Below are 14527 nucleotides of genomic sequence, written 5' to 3'. Positions count from 1 at the left end.
ATTATTGAATAGTGACTACGTTACACACACACTGACTCAGGTCCCCTGTTAGATAGTAAATCACGACGCCTGTGTGTTTGCTGTGACATTTCTTATCATCACAAACACACTGTAAAGATTTAGAGTTTTTACAGCAATACCTGAGTTTAAAGGGTTAAATCAAGCAGAAATAGCTCTCTAATGTATTAATTGCCGGTCATTATTGAATAGTGATTACGTTACACACACACACTGACTCAGGTCCCCTGTTAGATAGTAAATCACGACGCCTGTGTGTTTGCTGTGACATTTCTTATCATCACAAACACACTGTAAAGATTTAGAGTTTTTACAGCAATACCTGAGTTTAAAGGGTTAAATCAAGCAGAAATAGCTCTCTAATGTATTAATTGCAGGTCATTATTGAATAGTGATTATGTTACACACACACACTGACTCAGGTCCCCTGTTAGATAGTAAATCACGACGCCTGTGTGTTTGCTGTGACATTTCTTATCATCACAAACACACTGCAAAGATTTAGAGTATTTACAGCAATACCTGAGTTTAAAGGGTTAAATCAAGCAGAAATAGCTCTCTAATGTATTAATTGCAGGTCATTATTGAATAGTGATTATGTTACACACACACACTGACTCAGGTCCCCTGTTAGATAGTAAATCACGACGCCTGTGTGTTTGCTGTGACATTTCTTATCATCACAAACACACTGCAAAGATTTAGAGTTTTTACTGCAATACCTGAGTTTAAAGGGTTAAATCAAGCAGAAATAGCTCTCTAATGTATTAATTGCAGGTCATTATTGAATAGTGATTATGTTACACACACACACTGACTCAGGTCCCCTGTTAGATAGTAAATCACGACGCCTGTGTGTTTGCTGTGACATTTCTTATCATCACAAACACACTGTAAAGATTTAGAGGTTTTACAGCAATACCTGAGTTTAAAGGGTTAAATCAAGCAGAAATAGCTCTCTAATGTATTAATTGCAGGTCATTATTGAATAGTGATTATGTTACACACACACACTGACTCAGGTCCCCTGTTAGATAGTAAATCACGACGCCTGTGTGTTTCTCTCCTCAACCCCCACAACCCCCCACTCACAATTTACATTTCAATAAGGGAAGACTTGAAAAACCAGTTTGTGAACCACAGGCCAATAGAGCTCAAACTACCAATGTGGCAGAACCCTTCTCAAATAAACTAGAGAAGATGCTGGGATTTGCCCTGCCAAATTAAACTAAATTACATTTTTTACAATCGCTAGGACACATTTCTCAATACTTTGGTCATTTTCAAAACACTTCACACAGTTCTCCAAACCAACTTTCTGCTTCACATCAGTTATTTCACATTCAAAATCCATAAAAACCAACAAAACACTTAATTCATGTCTCAAATCAAGTGCCAATGATCCACAGTTTAGCTTGCACAGACTGAAGTTGTGATCACTGTGTGAAGAGTTGAAAAAGTTGAAAAAGTGTGTTTATTATTGAGAAATGTTTTGTAAAAGAACATTTTATATCACAGCTTAACTGTGGATCAACATTGCTTTAGCAAAAAATGCATTCAATGGCAACATCTTTCAATTTACCTGAAATCTTTTCTCACTTTGACACAAACACAATCAAAACTTTGTTCTACAGGCCAATTCGTACATCCTTACATGCTGTTTTCAAAAGTGTTAAACTTATGGACAAAACAATAACATAATACAAAACTGAATGAGACAGCAATTTACAACATGTATACAGTAATATTGTAATGCAATTTATCCTGCTAAAAAAATCAAACACTATCAAAGCAACTTTGATGAAACTGAACACCAACAGAAGTGTTAGACCATTACCATCCATTCAAAAGAGGAAACTTAGGAATAATGTTGTACTGTACTGTAAGCATGCAGTGAATTATAAGCAGCAGAGAGTGTCATTCTAGTTTTGTAAAGACATTTTAATTGTATAATGTTCCTGATGTTAGTGTTGGATGTAAACCTGTGCTGCTAGTGCTCTGGAAGAATGAGTTGATTTGTAAAAGTAAAATTAACTGCTGTGAAGCTGAAAGTTGGTTAGCAAATTTATAAACTCCTCACTCAGTTCTCCTAAATATTGGGAAATATGTCCTAGCGATTGTAATTTCATTTCATCATGTAATTTCAATTTATTTTTGGCAGGGTATTGGTCTAGGACACAGGTAACAGTAGTGAGCTTCTTTGTATCACCTGTGAGAGTCTTCATGCATTGAAATGTAAATTACTGGTGGGGGGTTGAGCAGCAAACTCAATACACGCTATTCTCTATTCCAATTTCAAGAGCACATCTAAACCACTAGCCCAAACACATTACAAGTGAAAGCACAAATAGATACAAAAGATATGATACACATGAAATAAACAGTGCTTTTCAGGACGGTCTGTCAGTAGTTGTAATATAACACTGTATTGTCCTCACTGTAAAAAAATAAAATAATAAAAAAAAAAAAAACATATATATATATACATATTTTTTTTTATAAGTTAATAATTTTAAAGTTACTTTTTCTCAAAGTGTATGTTCACTTAACTGAACCTACTATGACATAAGCAACTATGTTTACCGGGATACTTCCTATTTTTTTAAAAATAATTTTGTATTAATTTTAGCATTTTAGTTTAGCATTCGTGGACTGTCAGAGATACAGCTTTTGGGGCGTGTGCTTCAGGTGTTCACCCATATAGCACGTGAGTAATGAAGAGCCTTCTGAAGCAAAGTGGCACGTTTGTGTAAGAACAATGTCCATATTTTAAACTTTATAGACTAAACAAACTATTTTTATTGAAAGAAATTGTGTTTTAGTGTTATTATGAAAAGAGTAACCCCTGACGCTAAGTTTTGTTTAGCTCTATCTTCTCTCTTCTGTGTTTGTCAGTGCACATACGTCAAGGATTCATGGGTGAAGAAGGGTTACTCTTTAAAGGACAACTCCGGTGAGAAATGACCCTCGGGGTAATTAACAGATGGTGGTTACCGAGTAGATCTTTCTGTGGGATGCGTTTTCATGGAAATCAAGTGTAAAGAGTTTTATCTCTAAAACAGATTTGAGTGACGAATGCTGTGCTAAGTGATGAACTGTGACTGAATCTCATATGGGCCATTGTTTCCGGAAGAAAGCACTGAACGCAGTAGAAAAAAAAAAAGAAAAAAAAGTCCATGTAATTAGATTTCACAAACTTAATTCCTATCGACCAGCTCACTTAGCACAACGTTCGTGGCTCGACTAGTCGAGACTGTTTTCCAAGATGGCTGCAGTCTGTAAACGTGTAATGTACTGTCTTTAGAAAGTATCTTCTTATTAAATCGTTTGTACTCTAACAAGTTCTCAATGCTGCGGTTTGCATGTAGGGATCCTCATTATGCTGCCTTGTTAGTGTGAGGTTATTTTGAGCCTTGTTAGTGGTATTAACTAGCGATTTAATTTCACTTATTCCATGCCCCATAGACAAATATTATAAGCTAATCTGTGTTTAGAGATAAAACTCTTTAAATTCGATTTTCATGAAACCGCATCCCAGAGAACGATCTACTCGATAACCATCTGTTAATTACCCCGAGGGTCATTTCTCACCGGAGTTGTCCTTTAAGCGCAATGTGATTCGTGTGGCACTGAAAACCGAAAGCTAGTATTTTAGTCTATGGATCAGTTACTGTGTGGATCAGTTATATGATGGTTAGATGCACTTTTATGGACCGACAAGGCACTGGCATTTTAAAGCTGGGAAGAGCCAGGACTTTTTTAATATAAATTTAAATAACTCAGATTTTATTCATTTGAAAAAAGAATGTCATATACACTTGGGATGACTTGAGGGTGAGTAAATCATGGGCTAATTTTCATTTGTAGGTGAACTAACTGCTGTAAACTGGGCCCACAAACACAGTAGATCCACACAACCCCCCACACAATTTACATTTTAATAATAATAAATAAGGGAAGACTTGAAAACCTAGGGCCCTATAATTTCCGCGATCACGGAATCGCGGACGGAATCGCGGAATTGGCATATTACCGCGGAATCTGCATATAAACGCGGAATCTGGTGTTAACGCAGATTTACCCGGAATTTTACATATTTGTAATGAAATTCTGTGTCGTGTGGGTGGAGAACGTATGTCTGAGGAAAGTGCAGACCGGGGGAAGCAAATCTTCGCGACACAACCCCTCCCATCATTTCAGCTCGCCCTTCAAAACAATGAAAGTATGGCGAAGTTGGTCTCCACGGCTCTGCTTTCGGCAGCAAAAAAGTTAAGAAACTCGACGCTAACGGCGGTTTCACACTGCACGCGCAGGCGGCGCAGAAGCTTTGTGTATGGAGAGCGTGAGCCGCGCTCGTGTATTGCACAGACAGACAAATATTGTCCATTCTGTCAGATTTTCCGGTGTTCTGCTCGACCCCTGTCATCTCGTGCTTTGATTTATAATGGGCACATTAGGCAGCAATGCATATCTGCTGCATATGCGACCGTTTTCCCCTCTGTTAGACTGTTCCAAACATGCATTTAACATGCTCTATATGGGTAGTTTACATGATAAGTAACCTTAAAGTTAAAATTAAGCATCTAGTTTTAATCATTTAAAGGGGCCTTTGAAGTTGGGGAAAAAAACTTCTGGCAGTGTTGTGTTTTCGTGTATTTTTATTTTTCACAGCTCTGGATATCATTATGGTGATTGTTAAACACACAGAACAATTCACTACATGATTTCATGGTGCAATGTTTTTTTTTATGTTAATTTTCAAATTTAAATGTTTTACTTAATAGTACTTAAGAGTACTGTAAAAGATGATTCTTATGATTTTTTTTTTTTTTAGTTCTTTTTAAAAAAAAAATTACTTGAAAGAAAAAGCTAATGGAGCACTTTCATTTTAACTTATATAAACTATTATAATTTATTTTACCGGAAAGTTTAAAGCTAATAACCATTAATATTTGAAGTATTTGAAGTGCAGTGTTATGTCAAATATCATATTTGTCCTAAAAAGTAAATGTGATGTTTGTTACCTCGATAAATTTAAGGTCATTCCTATTTTTTGTTTTATGTTGTATTATATTAACATTAAAAGCAAACTCTTTTTTCACCAAAATTACAGTAAAGGGTAAAAAAACTGAATTACCAAACATTTTAACAGAAAAAAAGGAATCTGCAAAAATTAAAACGGAAAAAACGGAATTTGGGAAAAATAAAACGGATTTTATAGGGCCCTAAAAACCCAGTTTGTGAACCAAAGGCCAACCTAGAGGAAAGGAAAATCAAACCTGAGATCTCCTTCTCAACTCACATCTTTCTCCTAGACAGAAATGAGATCAAGTGAACATCAAATTGAGACATAAGGCTAAGTCTCCTGCTTCTCACATGTTTATCCTGAGACAAAAAATGACATTCTCTCATGTTTATTTCCACTAAAGTTTCATAAGAGATCTCAACAACATCACATACTATGCTCTGATTTGTCTCCTTGGCTAGAGAGACTGGATTGCTCATATGTGTCTCCTCTAAAGTTTCAGAAGGGGTCTCAACAGTATCGCATGCTGTGCTCAGAGTTTTTTCTTCAGCTAGATACTCTGGAACTCTCACTTTTGTCACCTCTAAAAAGTTTCATAAAAGATCTCAATAACATCACACATTGTGCTCAGAATATTCTCCTTAGTCAAAGTCTCTGGCACTCTCAAATTTGTCAAACAAATGTTGGTCACTTTTTCAAAACTCTTCACAGAGTGATCACAACTTCAGTCTGTGCAAGCTAAACTGTGGATCATTGGCACTTGATTTGAGACATGAATTAAGTGTTTTGTTAGTTTTTGTGGATTTTGAATGTGAAATAACTGCTGTGAAGCAGAAAGTTGGTTTGGAGAACAAGTTTTGAAAATGACCAAAGTATTGAGAAACGTGGCCTAGAGATTGTAAAAACTGTAATTTAGTTTAATTTGGCAGGGCAAATCCCAGCATCTTCTCTAGTTTATTTGAGAAGGGTTCTGCCACATTGGTAGTTTGAGCTCTATTGGCCTGTGGTTCACAAACTGGTTTTTCAAGTCTTCCCTTATTGAAATGTAAATTGTGAGTGGGGGGTTGTGGGGGTTGAGGAGAGAAACACACAGGCGTCGTGATTTACTATCTAACAGGGGACCTGAGTCAGTGTGTGTGTAACGTAATCACTATTCAATAATGACCTGCAATTAATACATTAGAGAGCTATTTCTGCTTGATTTAACCCTTTAAACTCAGGTATTGCTGTAAAAACTCTAAATCTTTACAGTGTGTTTGTGATGATAAGAAATGTCACAGCAAACACACAGGCGTCGTGATTTACTATCTAACAGGGGACCTGAGTCAGTGTGTGTGTAACGTAATCACTATTCAATAATGACCTGCAATTAATACATTAGAGAGCTATTTCTGCTTGATTTAACCCTTTAAACTCAGTTATTGCTGTAAAAACTCTAAATCTTTGCAGTGTGTTTGTGATGATAAGAAATGTCACAGCAAACACACAGGCATCGTGATTTACTATCTAACGGGACTCGACTCAGTGTGTGTGTGTAACATATTCATTATTCAATAATGACCTGCAATTAATACATTAGAGAGCTATTTCTGCTTGATTTAACCCTTTAAACTCAGGTATTGCTGTAAAAACACTAAATCTTTACAGAGTGTTTGTGATGATAAGAAATGTCACAGCAAACACACAGGCGTCGTGATTTACTATCTAACAGGGGACCTGAGTGAGTGTGTGTGTAACATAATCACTATTCAATAATGACCTGCAATTAATACATTAGAGAGCTATTTCTGCTTGATTTAACCCTTTAAACTCAGGCATTGTTGTAAAAACTCTAAATCTTTGCAGTGTGTTTGTGATGATAAGAAATGTCACAGCAAACACACAGGCGTCGTGATTTACTATCTAACAGGGGACCTGAGTCAGTGTGTGTGTAACATAATCACTATTCAATAATGACCTGCAATTAATACATTAGAGAGCTATTTCTGCTTGATTTAACCCTTTAAACTCAGGTATTGTTGTAAAAACTCTAAATCTTTGCAGTGTGTTTGTGATGATAAGAAATGTCACAGCAAACACACAGGCGTCGTGATTTACTATCTAACAGGGGACCTGAGTCAGTGTGTGTGTAACATAATCACTATTCAATAATGACCTGCAATTAATACATTAGAGAGCTATTTCTGCTTGATTTAACCCTTTAAACTCAGGTATTGCTGTAAAAACTCTAAATCTTTGCAGTGTGTTTGTGATGATAAGAAATGTCACAGCAAACACACAGGCGTCGTGATTTACTATCTAACAGGGGACCTGAGTCAGTGTGTGTGTGTAACGTAATCACTATTCAATAATGACCTGCAATTAATGCATTAGAGAGCTATTTCTGCTTGATTTAACCCTTTAAACTCAGGTATTGCTGTAAAACCTCTAAATCTTTGCAGTGTGTTTATGACAACAAGAAATGTCACAGCAAACACACAGGCGTCGTGATTTACTATCTAACAGGGGACCTGAGTCAGTGTGTGTGTAACATAATCACTATTCAAAAATGACCTGCAATTAATACATTAGAGAGCTATTTCTGCTTGATTTAACCCTTTAAACTCAGGTATTGCTGTAAAACCTCTAAATCTTTGCAGTGTGTTTGTGATGATAAGAAATGTCACAGCAAACACACAGGCGTCGTGATTTACTATCTAACAGGGGACCTGAGTCAGTGTGTGTGTGTAACGTAATCACTATTCAATAATGACCTGCAATTAATACATTAGAGAGCTATTTCTGCTTGATTTAACCCTTTAAACTCAGGTATTGCTGTAAAACCTCTAAATCTTTGCAGTGTGTTTGTGATGATAAGAAATGTCACAGCAAACACACAGGCGTCGTGATTTACTATCTAACAGGGGACCTGAGTCAGTGTGTGAGTAACGTAATCACTATTCAATAATGACCTGCAATTAATACATTAGAGAGCTATTTCTGCTTGATTTAACCCTTTAAACTCAGGTATTGCTGTAAAAACTCTAAATCTTTACAGTGTGTTTGTGATGATAAGAAATGTCACAGCAAACACACAGGCGTCGTGATTTACTATCTAACAGGGGACCTGAGTCAGTGTGTGTGTGTAACGTAATCACTATTCAATAATGACCTGCAATTAATACATTAGAGAGCTATTTCTGCTTGATTTAACCCTTTAAACTCAGGTATTGCTGTAAAAACTCTAAATCTTTGCAGTGTGTTTATGACAACAAGAAATGTCACAGCAAACACACAGGCATCGTGATTTACTATCTAACAGGGGACCTGCATCATTTTGTTAAACATAAATAAATCAAAAGTGTTTAGTTTAAAAAGCTCCTAAATGTATAAGGTGGTAAGATGGGCCTTTTATATGGGCCAAAAGTCACACATTATTTTTACAAATACTTGGCTAAAATAAAATGTTTTTAATAATGTCTATGTTAACACTTGTTTAAAAGAACTTTAGATGCAAAGTTTGTCCCATTTACCGTACCTTTTTTTTATATATAAATAAAATAATGCATTATTTTTCAATAATTATAGGCCACTGTCATTAAAATGTTATATATATATATATATACACAGAAACAAAAAATGTTTACAAAACCATTGAATGAGATCCCTTAATAATTTAATAAAGTTTTACGGTCTCTCCACGGCCATGATGGATGGTATTTACTATATTTATTTGTAGAAACTGAGGACACACACATTTTGATGGCAGATGTATTTCTAATTACATCCTGGTTGTTTAGATTTTTTAATCGTTTTTTCTTGGATCCTGTAGTATTTAATTTTAAATTAATGCAAAGTTTGAAACTAGTCAGGGTATTTAGTAAAGAGATATAATCTATATAATGTTTGTTCCTTTAGTAAGCAGCCTGTTAAACAGCAGCTCTAGAGTCAGAGGACAGCAGGCCATTCAAACAATAGAGGAGTGTGTGTGTGTGTGAACGACGTGTGTTTAAGGGCTATTACAGTTCCTGCTCCAGCCTACAGGGGAGCTGCTGAGCATGGCCTTAAACACTCACACACTCTTAGGTCCCCTCTTGGTCAAAATTTTTAAAAATTCACCAGAGTGTTGTTTCTTGATTTTAACATGATTTAAACACACACACCTGTAGGTCCTTACTTGGTCAAACATTTAAAAAATCACCAGAGCATTTCTTTAGTTTTTTACTTCATTTTCACATGATTTAATGCATGACCAACAGGGGACTTGAAAAATGTCCCCTCTTGGCTCAGAGGTCCCCTGTTGGTGAGTGTGTAACGACGCCAAGGTCCCCTGTTAGATAGGTAGACAAGTACACACACACACACACACACACACACACACACACTGTAATAGACACCGTTAATTGCTTATTTTGCTTAGTTTAAAGGGTTAGTTCACCCAAAAATTCCTGTCATTAATTACTCACCCTCATGCATGCACCACATGCATGCTTTGTGATGCTTAGGTGAATCGTGTTGTAATGGAAGAGAAGGGTTTGCAAAATAGTCAGGTTAAACTACCTTTCTGGGTCTTAAAAGTGGTCGTTGTGTTGCTGTGTAAATGGAGTCAGAAAGCTCTCAGATTAAAAGGAAGTGTATGTACGATTGTGGCCAAAAACTGGTACTGCAATCACTATCCCCTCTCCCCCTCCCCCCTGACTCGAGGTTGCCAGATAGGCTGCAGGATCCAGCAGGAACGTTTGAAGCTGCAGCTGTGGTAACTAGAGCAGATCTGGCAACCCGGATGCCGAAACACTACTGACTCGTGATTGGTTGATAGGTGGAGGGTGGCGCTTCAGGTTGAGGGCTGCAACAACAACTTTTAAATGACAATATCCAGGCCGGACTACTGTAGTCAGTGATATAAGTATTTGAAATTAACATGACATTTTATGATTAATTGAAATGCATTTCTTACATACAGTTCCTTTAATCTAAAATATCTTAAATATTTTGCATGCGATTTCACATTTTTTAACTTCAGTTAGTGTCTAATGTTGCTGCTGGAGCATAAACAGTATCTACAAAGTTACAGTGCTGAAAGTTCAATGCAAACGGAGATATTGTTTTTTAAAAGTTATGGCAGTTTATTGCCTACAAAAACGGCCGGTTTGGACTACAATGAGCTTCTTTCCGGGTTGATTGATTATTGGCACTTCAGCCAATAAAAATACATGAAACTACATTTGGCCATCTAACCAATCTAAGACCATTGCGTTTTTCGAAGTGATGGGCTTCATAGAAACAGGAAGCAAACAAGTCGTTCAAAGGACAGTGGAGACAGCAGTGTGAAATAAAGGTAAAATATAAGAAAAATATGGCGTTTTAAATAAAAGAAGTATTAAGACATGTTATACTGCGCCCCATAAACACAAACCAAGCCTAGAAAAAAAACATGGAACCACCCGTTTAATTTGTGTTGCGAAGATGAACAAGGGTTTTACGGGTTAGGAATGACATGAGGGTGAGTAAATAATGACAGAATATACATTTTTGGGAGAGCTAACCCTTTAAGTCAGTCAATTTCAAAGCAGTTTTTAAAAATATTACAACTTAACTATTACACATTGGATTTTTACCAAACAGCTTTAAGTTATATTTTTATATTAGATGGAAAAATAAAGAACAAATGTAATGTTTTAGATATAAATATAACATGCTTTAATTTAGTAGAGTATTTAATTAAATAAACGACACAGGCAGTCAATGGGCCTGGATCTGGATTTCTGCTGTATTTTTGCCAGTGAACATTATTCATGTACTCCAAATACAAAAAAGGATTAAGTAAACACAATTTTTTTTTAAATTAAAATTGATTATATGCAATGGAATTTAGGTTAAGACAAAATAATTGTGTGACATTACCTCATTTTAATAAATTCAATTTCATTCAATCCAATTTGAAGTGTACACAGTCTATTTCTAAACTAATGTCAGGTCTTATCCCAGTGTAAACGTATAGCATAATTCCGAAACGAGAACAATGTTTCCATACAAATCCTGCCAAAATAAGTGAAATTAGTCAGCTGAAATATTTGAGACAGGAGGAAAGTTTGCTGGCACGGGCAGAAAGGCAACAGCCTGCTTTGCCATCTGCTTCTGATTCAGCCCAGCTTGCCAGCATCTTTGTGCGTTATTCTGAATGGTAACATGACACCTGACCAATCAGCTCTGGGCATCTTTCTTTCCTCTGATCCATCAATGTCAACCTCTCGGCCAGCAGTGTGACGAACTTGAACGTGAAACCATAGGCGTTGCTAGGCCCTTTTTAGGGGGGCTTCAGCCCCCCTAAACTTATGCCTCAGCCCCCCTAAAAAATATGTGATTAACCTTTAAAACATATGAAACTGGCGGCAGGATTCGGCTTCGTCCCGTTTTTTAGTCTGTCTCTCCAATCCGCAGCGGCTCTGAGCAGAGCGCAGCGCACGTCAGAAGCAGAGGTGTGTGTGTGTGTGTGTGTGTGTGTGTGTGTGTGTGTGTAAATCTGAGTGTCATTGGTCTGTCACCGCTCGTCAATGTCAAAATATTTGATAAAACCAATCAAATCAGAGTAGGCGGGCTTTATGGTCACACAGAAAGTGCTGAGGCTGAGCGCAAATTTTAGCAGAGCAACTCGACGTCAAGTAAGATAAATGCAGATAAATTAAACATTCATGTTTGACAGCTTCTGCTTTAAGTCAGAAATGTTAATCAAAAGAAAAAATTATTTAGGCAAATGAAAAAACTTGTTGTGTCTAATTTTTAGACATTTTTACCTGGAAATATGCCAATGTGATTCATAGGCCTTAACGAACAGAAAATATTAACAAAGTCATTTTCATCAGATTAGGCGTAAGTTTAAAAATGAATGTGTATATATTGTAAATTAATATAATTCTATTTGTAACATTCAGTAAATGAAAACAAACATCAGCTTTTTCAGCCTGTATTGGGCATAAGATTAGTAGCCTAATGAATGTTCATACTGTGATTTTAATAAACTTAAAACTTTGATAAACAGTAAATTAACGTGTCTAAGAAAATTATTCATGAAACATAAATATCAGTATGTTAATATGTAAATCATATGTTCACTTTATTCACTGACGAAAACGGGAAAAAACAGTCAAAGCTCAGCGTTATGAAGAGACAGGGCAAGATAAAAACAGAGAAAACGAGAGATGTGGAGATAAGAAAGACAAATAATCTACTGCCCAGTGACATGGTTTTCAAGCTATTGTTATCAATTTTTTTGGCCTTCAGAACATCATAAAATGCTCATATGTAGATCATAGAAATCAAAATTTTCTTTGGGGACCATGTTAGAACCCCCTAACATTTGGGACCTTGGTTATTATAAACCTGCCTACATTATTGGATATGATAATTGCATGTACAGTATGGCCATGCATTAAGGTATTAATATTTGCTTTATAAGTAATGATAAACAGCCAATATCTTCTGGGTTTGCATGTTTGTAAGCTATTAGTTAATAGCGCAATTTGGACCCTAATCTAAATAGTGTTACCATTTTTTCTACAGACCTACCCTCACTGGGGGCTGAGCCCCCCTAAAATAAAAATCCTAGAAACGCCCCTGCGTGAAACTGAATGCCAAGATGCAGCCAGACTTCAGACGCTTCCAAATATGATCCAGGCTTCAAAAACAAACAAGCAAAATCACAACTGAGGCTCTGATATTAATAAGAAGACATAAAATCAAAAGTCACTGGGATGGAGAGATAACTGGGACACTGTAATACAAAATGCAGCTCAGAAACGAGACATTACAAGTCCTCATGGGGTTTCACATCATATGGTGTGTCTCCATCACAACGCTTTCTTGGCATGACAACCCGTCTAGATTTGTTCGTCAAAATAAAACATGAACTCTCACTCACCCCGGACCCCAACCACTGGAAATCAGCCATACACTACAGGTTACACAGTGCAAAGCATGAGTAAATTCTGCTGTAAAAACAAAACTCAGGGCCGTGTAAAAGAAAATAATTTCACCTCTCTTAGGAAGAGCAGTCGGTTGAGGTCTCTGTTTTTTCTTGATCGTGGGCGGAGCAAGACCTTCCTCGGCCTCCTCGCAGCACGTGAGAAAGACGTGTCCACATGGGTAGCTCAGATGCTGATGCACTTCACAACCTTTACCTTCTTTTCGTAAACGCAGACCCAGTGCACAGCAGTTACAGCAGTCCTACATGAAATAGCAAACATTTTTTTTAGTCCATCAACCAGTCGTGATGTGACGGTAACAAGTAACAAGGTCATTTTATAGCAACAAGTAATTTCACACTGAAAGCAAACATTATGTATACTGTTACACAAACACAGCTAATCAGGATATATGTAGTTAACAAACTACATTTTTTTAACTTTTAACATTTATTATTATGTAATGTGCTGGAATTGTATCATGCCGCACCTGGTTTATATACTAAAAAATGTATTTGAACATTCTGTAATGCTTAAAAAGAATCATAGCAGACAAATCACATCTAACATTGTTGGGACACCATTACTTCTGCCGGAGAAGGTCAAACCCGGTGTAATCATATATATATATGATTACGCCGGATCATATATATATATATATATATATGTATATATAAGCAGATCAAATGTTTTCAACCTTGATAACAATAAGAAATGTTTCCTGAGCACCAAATCACATATTATGATTATTTTTTTAAAGGATCTTGAGACACTGCTGAAAATTCAGCTTTGCCATCACAGGAATAAATTACAAAAATATATTAAAATAGAAAACAGATATTTTAAATGTTATAATTATTTCACAATATTGCTGTATTTTTAATCAGATAAATGCATGAGCATGAGACCTATTTCAAAAACATAAAAAAATATTACCAACCCAAAACTTTTGAACAGAAGCGCAAATATGATGGCCGAGGGAATTTAACTGCGGGCGGGGCTACCCAGCTTGACGCCGCATAAATAGAAACCAAATACATTTTTACAAAAAAATGTCCAGCTGCTTGTTGTGTTTTTTGTGTGTATCATATTGGGTCTGATTAGGACACGTTGTTATCTCCAGCCTTTCACATGAGCAGACATGCAGTATTCAGTAAATCATTTTGAATTGCCAAAATAATGACTGTTTCCAAACATACAGAATACCACAGAGATCATGTATCTTTTGTATTTTTCTGTCATTATTTTATGGACCGTGGATTGTTTGAAAACAGTCATTCTTTTTAGTCTGTTTGATGCCACTGGTTAAGATCTTACCATTTGGGAGTCTTCTCCACAGAGTGGGCTATTTCCCTCACAGGCATGTCCGGCCTTTGCTGCACTCATTCCAGCCTGACACCTGCTTTCTCTCAGAGCACCTGAACAGCACTGCTTCTGGACAACACTGGACAAAGTTTTAACAATTTAATATCCATTTCTAAAACCAAGGCTGTCAACACCTTTCTCATCAGATTTACTTGTTGTTTAGAGCAGAGGTTTTCAA

The 14527-nt window shown here is 36.4% G+C and overlaps 1 protein-coding gene across 3 annotated transcripts in view; it reads right to left on the bottom strand.

The window, feature by feature from the left end:
* The window catches only part of fbln2 (fibulin 2), a 79668-nt gene that overhangs the window by 38551 nt on the left and 26590 nt on the right, over positions 1-14527 (bottom strand). For all 3 annotated transcript variants that reach the window (XM_067431329.1, XM_067431331.1, XM_067431330.1), the window contains exons 4-5: positions 14302-14428; positions 13057-13246 (exon numbers count right to left, since the gene is read on the bottom strand). In XM_067431329.1, the coding sequence (XP_067287430.1) occupies positions 13057-13246; positions 14302-14428 (317 nt within the window). The remainder of the gene's footprint in view (positions 1-13056; positions 13247-14301; positions 14429-14527) is intronic.

This window comes from Pseudorasbora parva, chromosome 22 (genome assembly GCF_024679245.1).
Source record: "Pseudorasbora parva isolate DD20220531a chromosome 22, ASM2467924v1, whole genome shotgun sequence".
NCBI classification, from domain to species: Eukaryota; Metazoa; Chordata; class Actinopteri; order Cypriniformes; family Gobionidae; genus Pseudorasbora; species Pseudorasbora parva.
The sequence above is the reverse complement of the archived record's forward strand: the minus strand, read 5'-3'. Positions and strand labels throughout refer to the sequence as shown.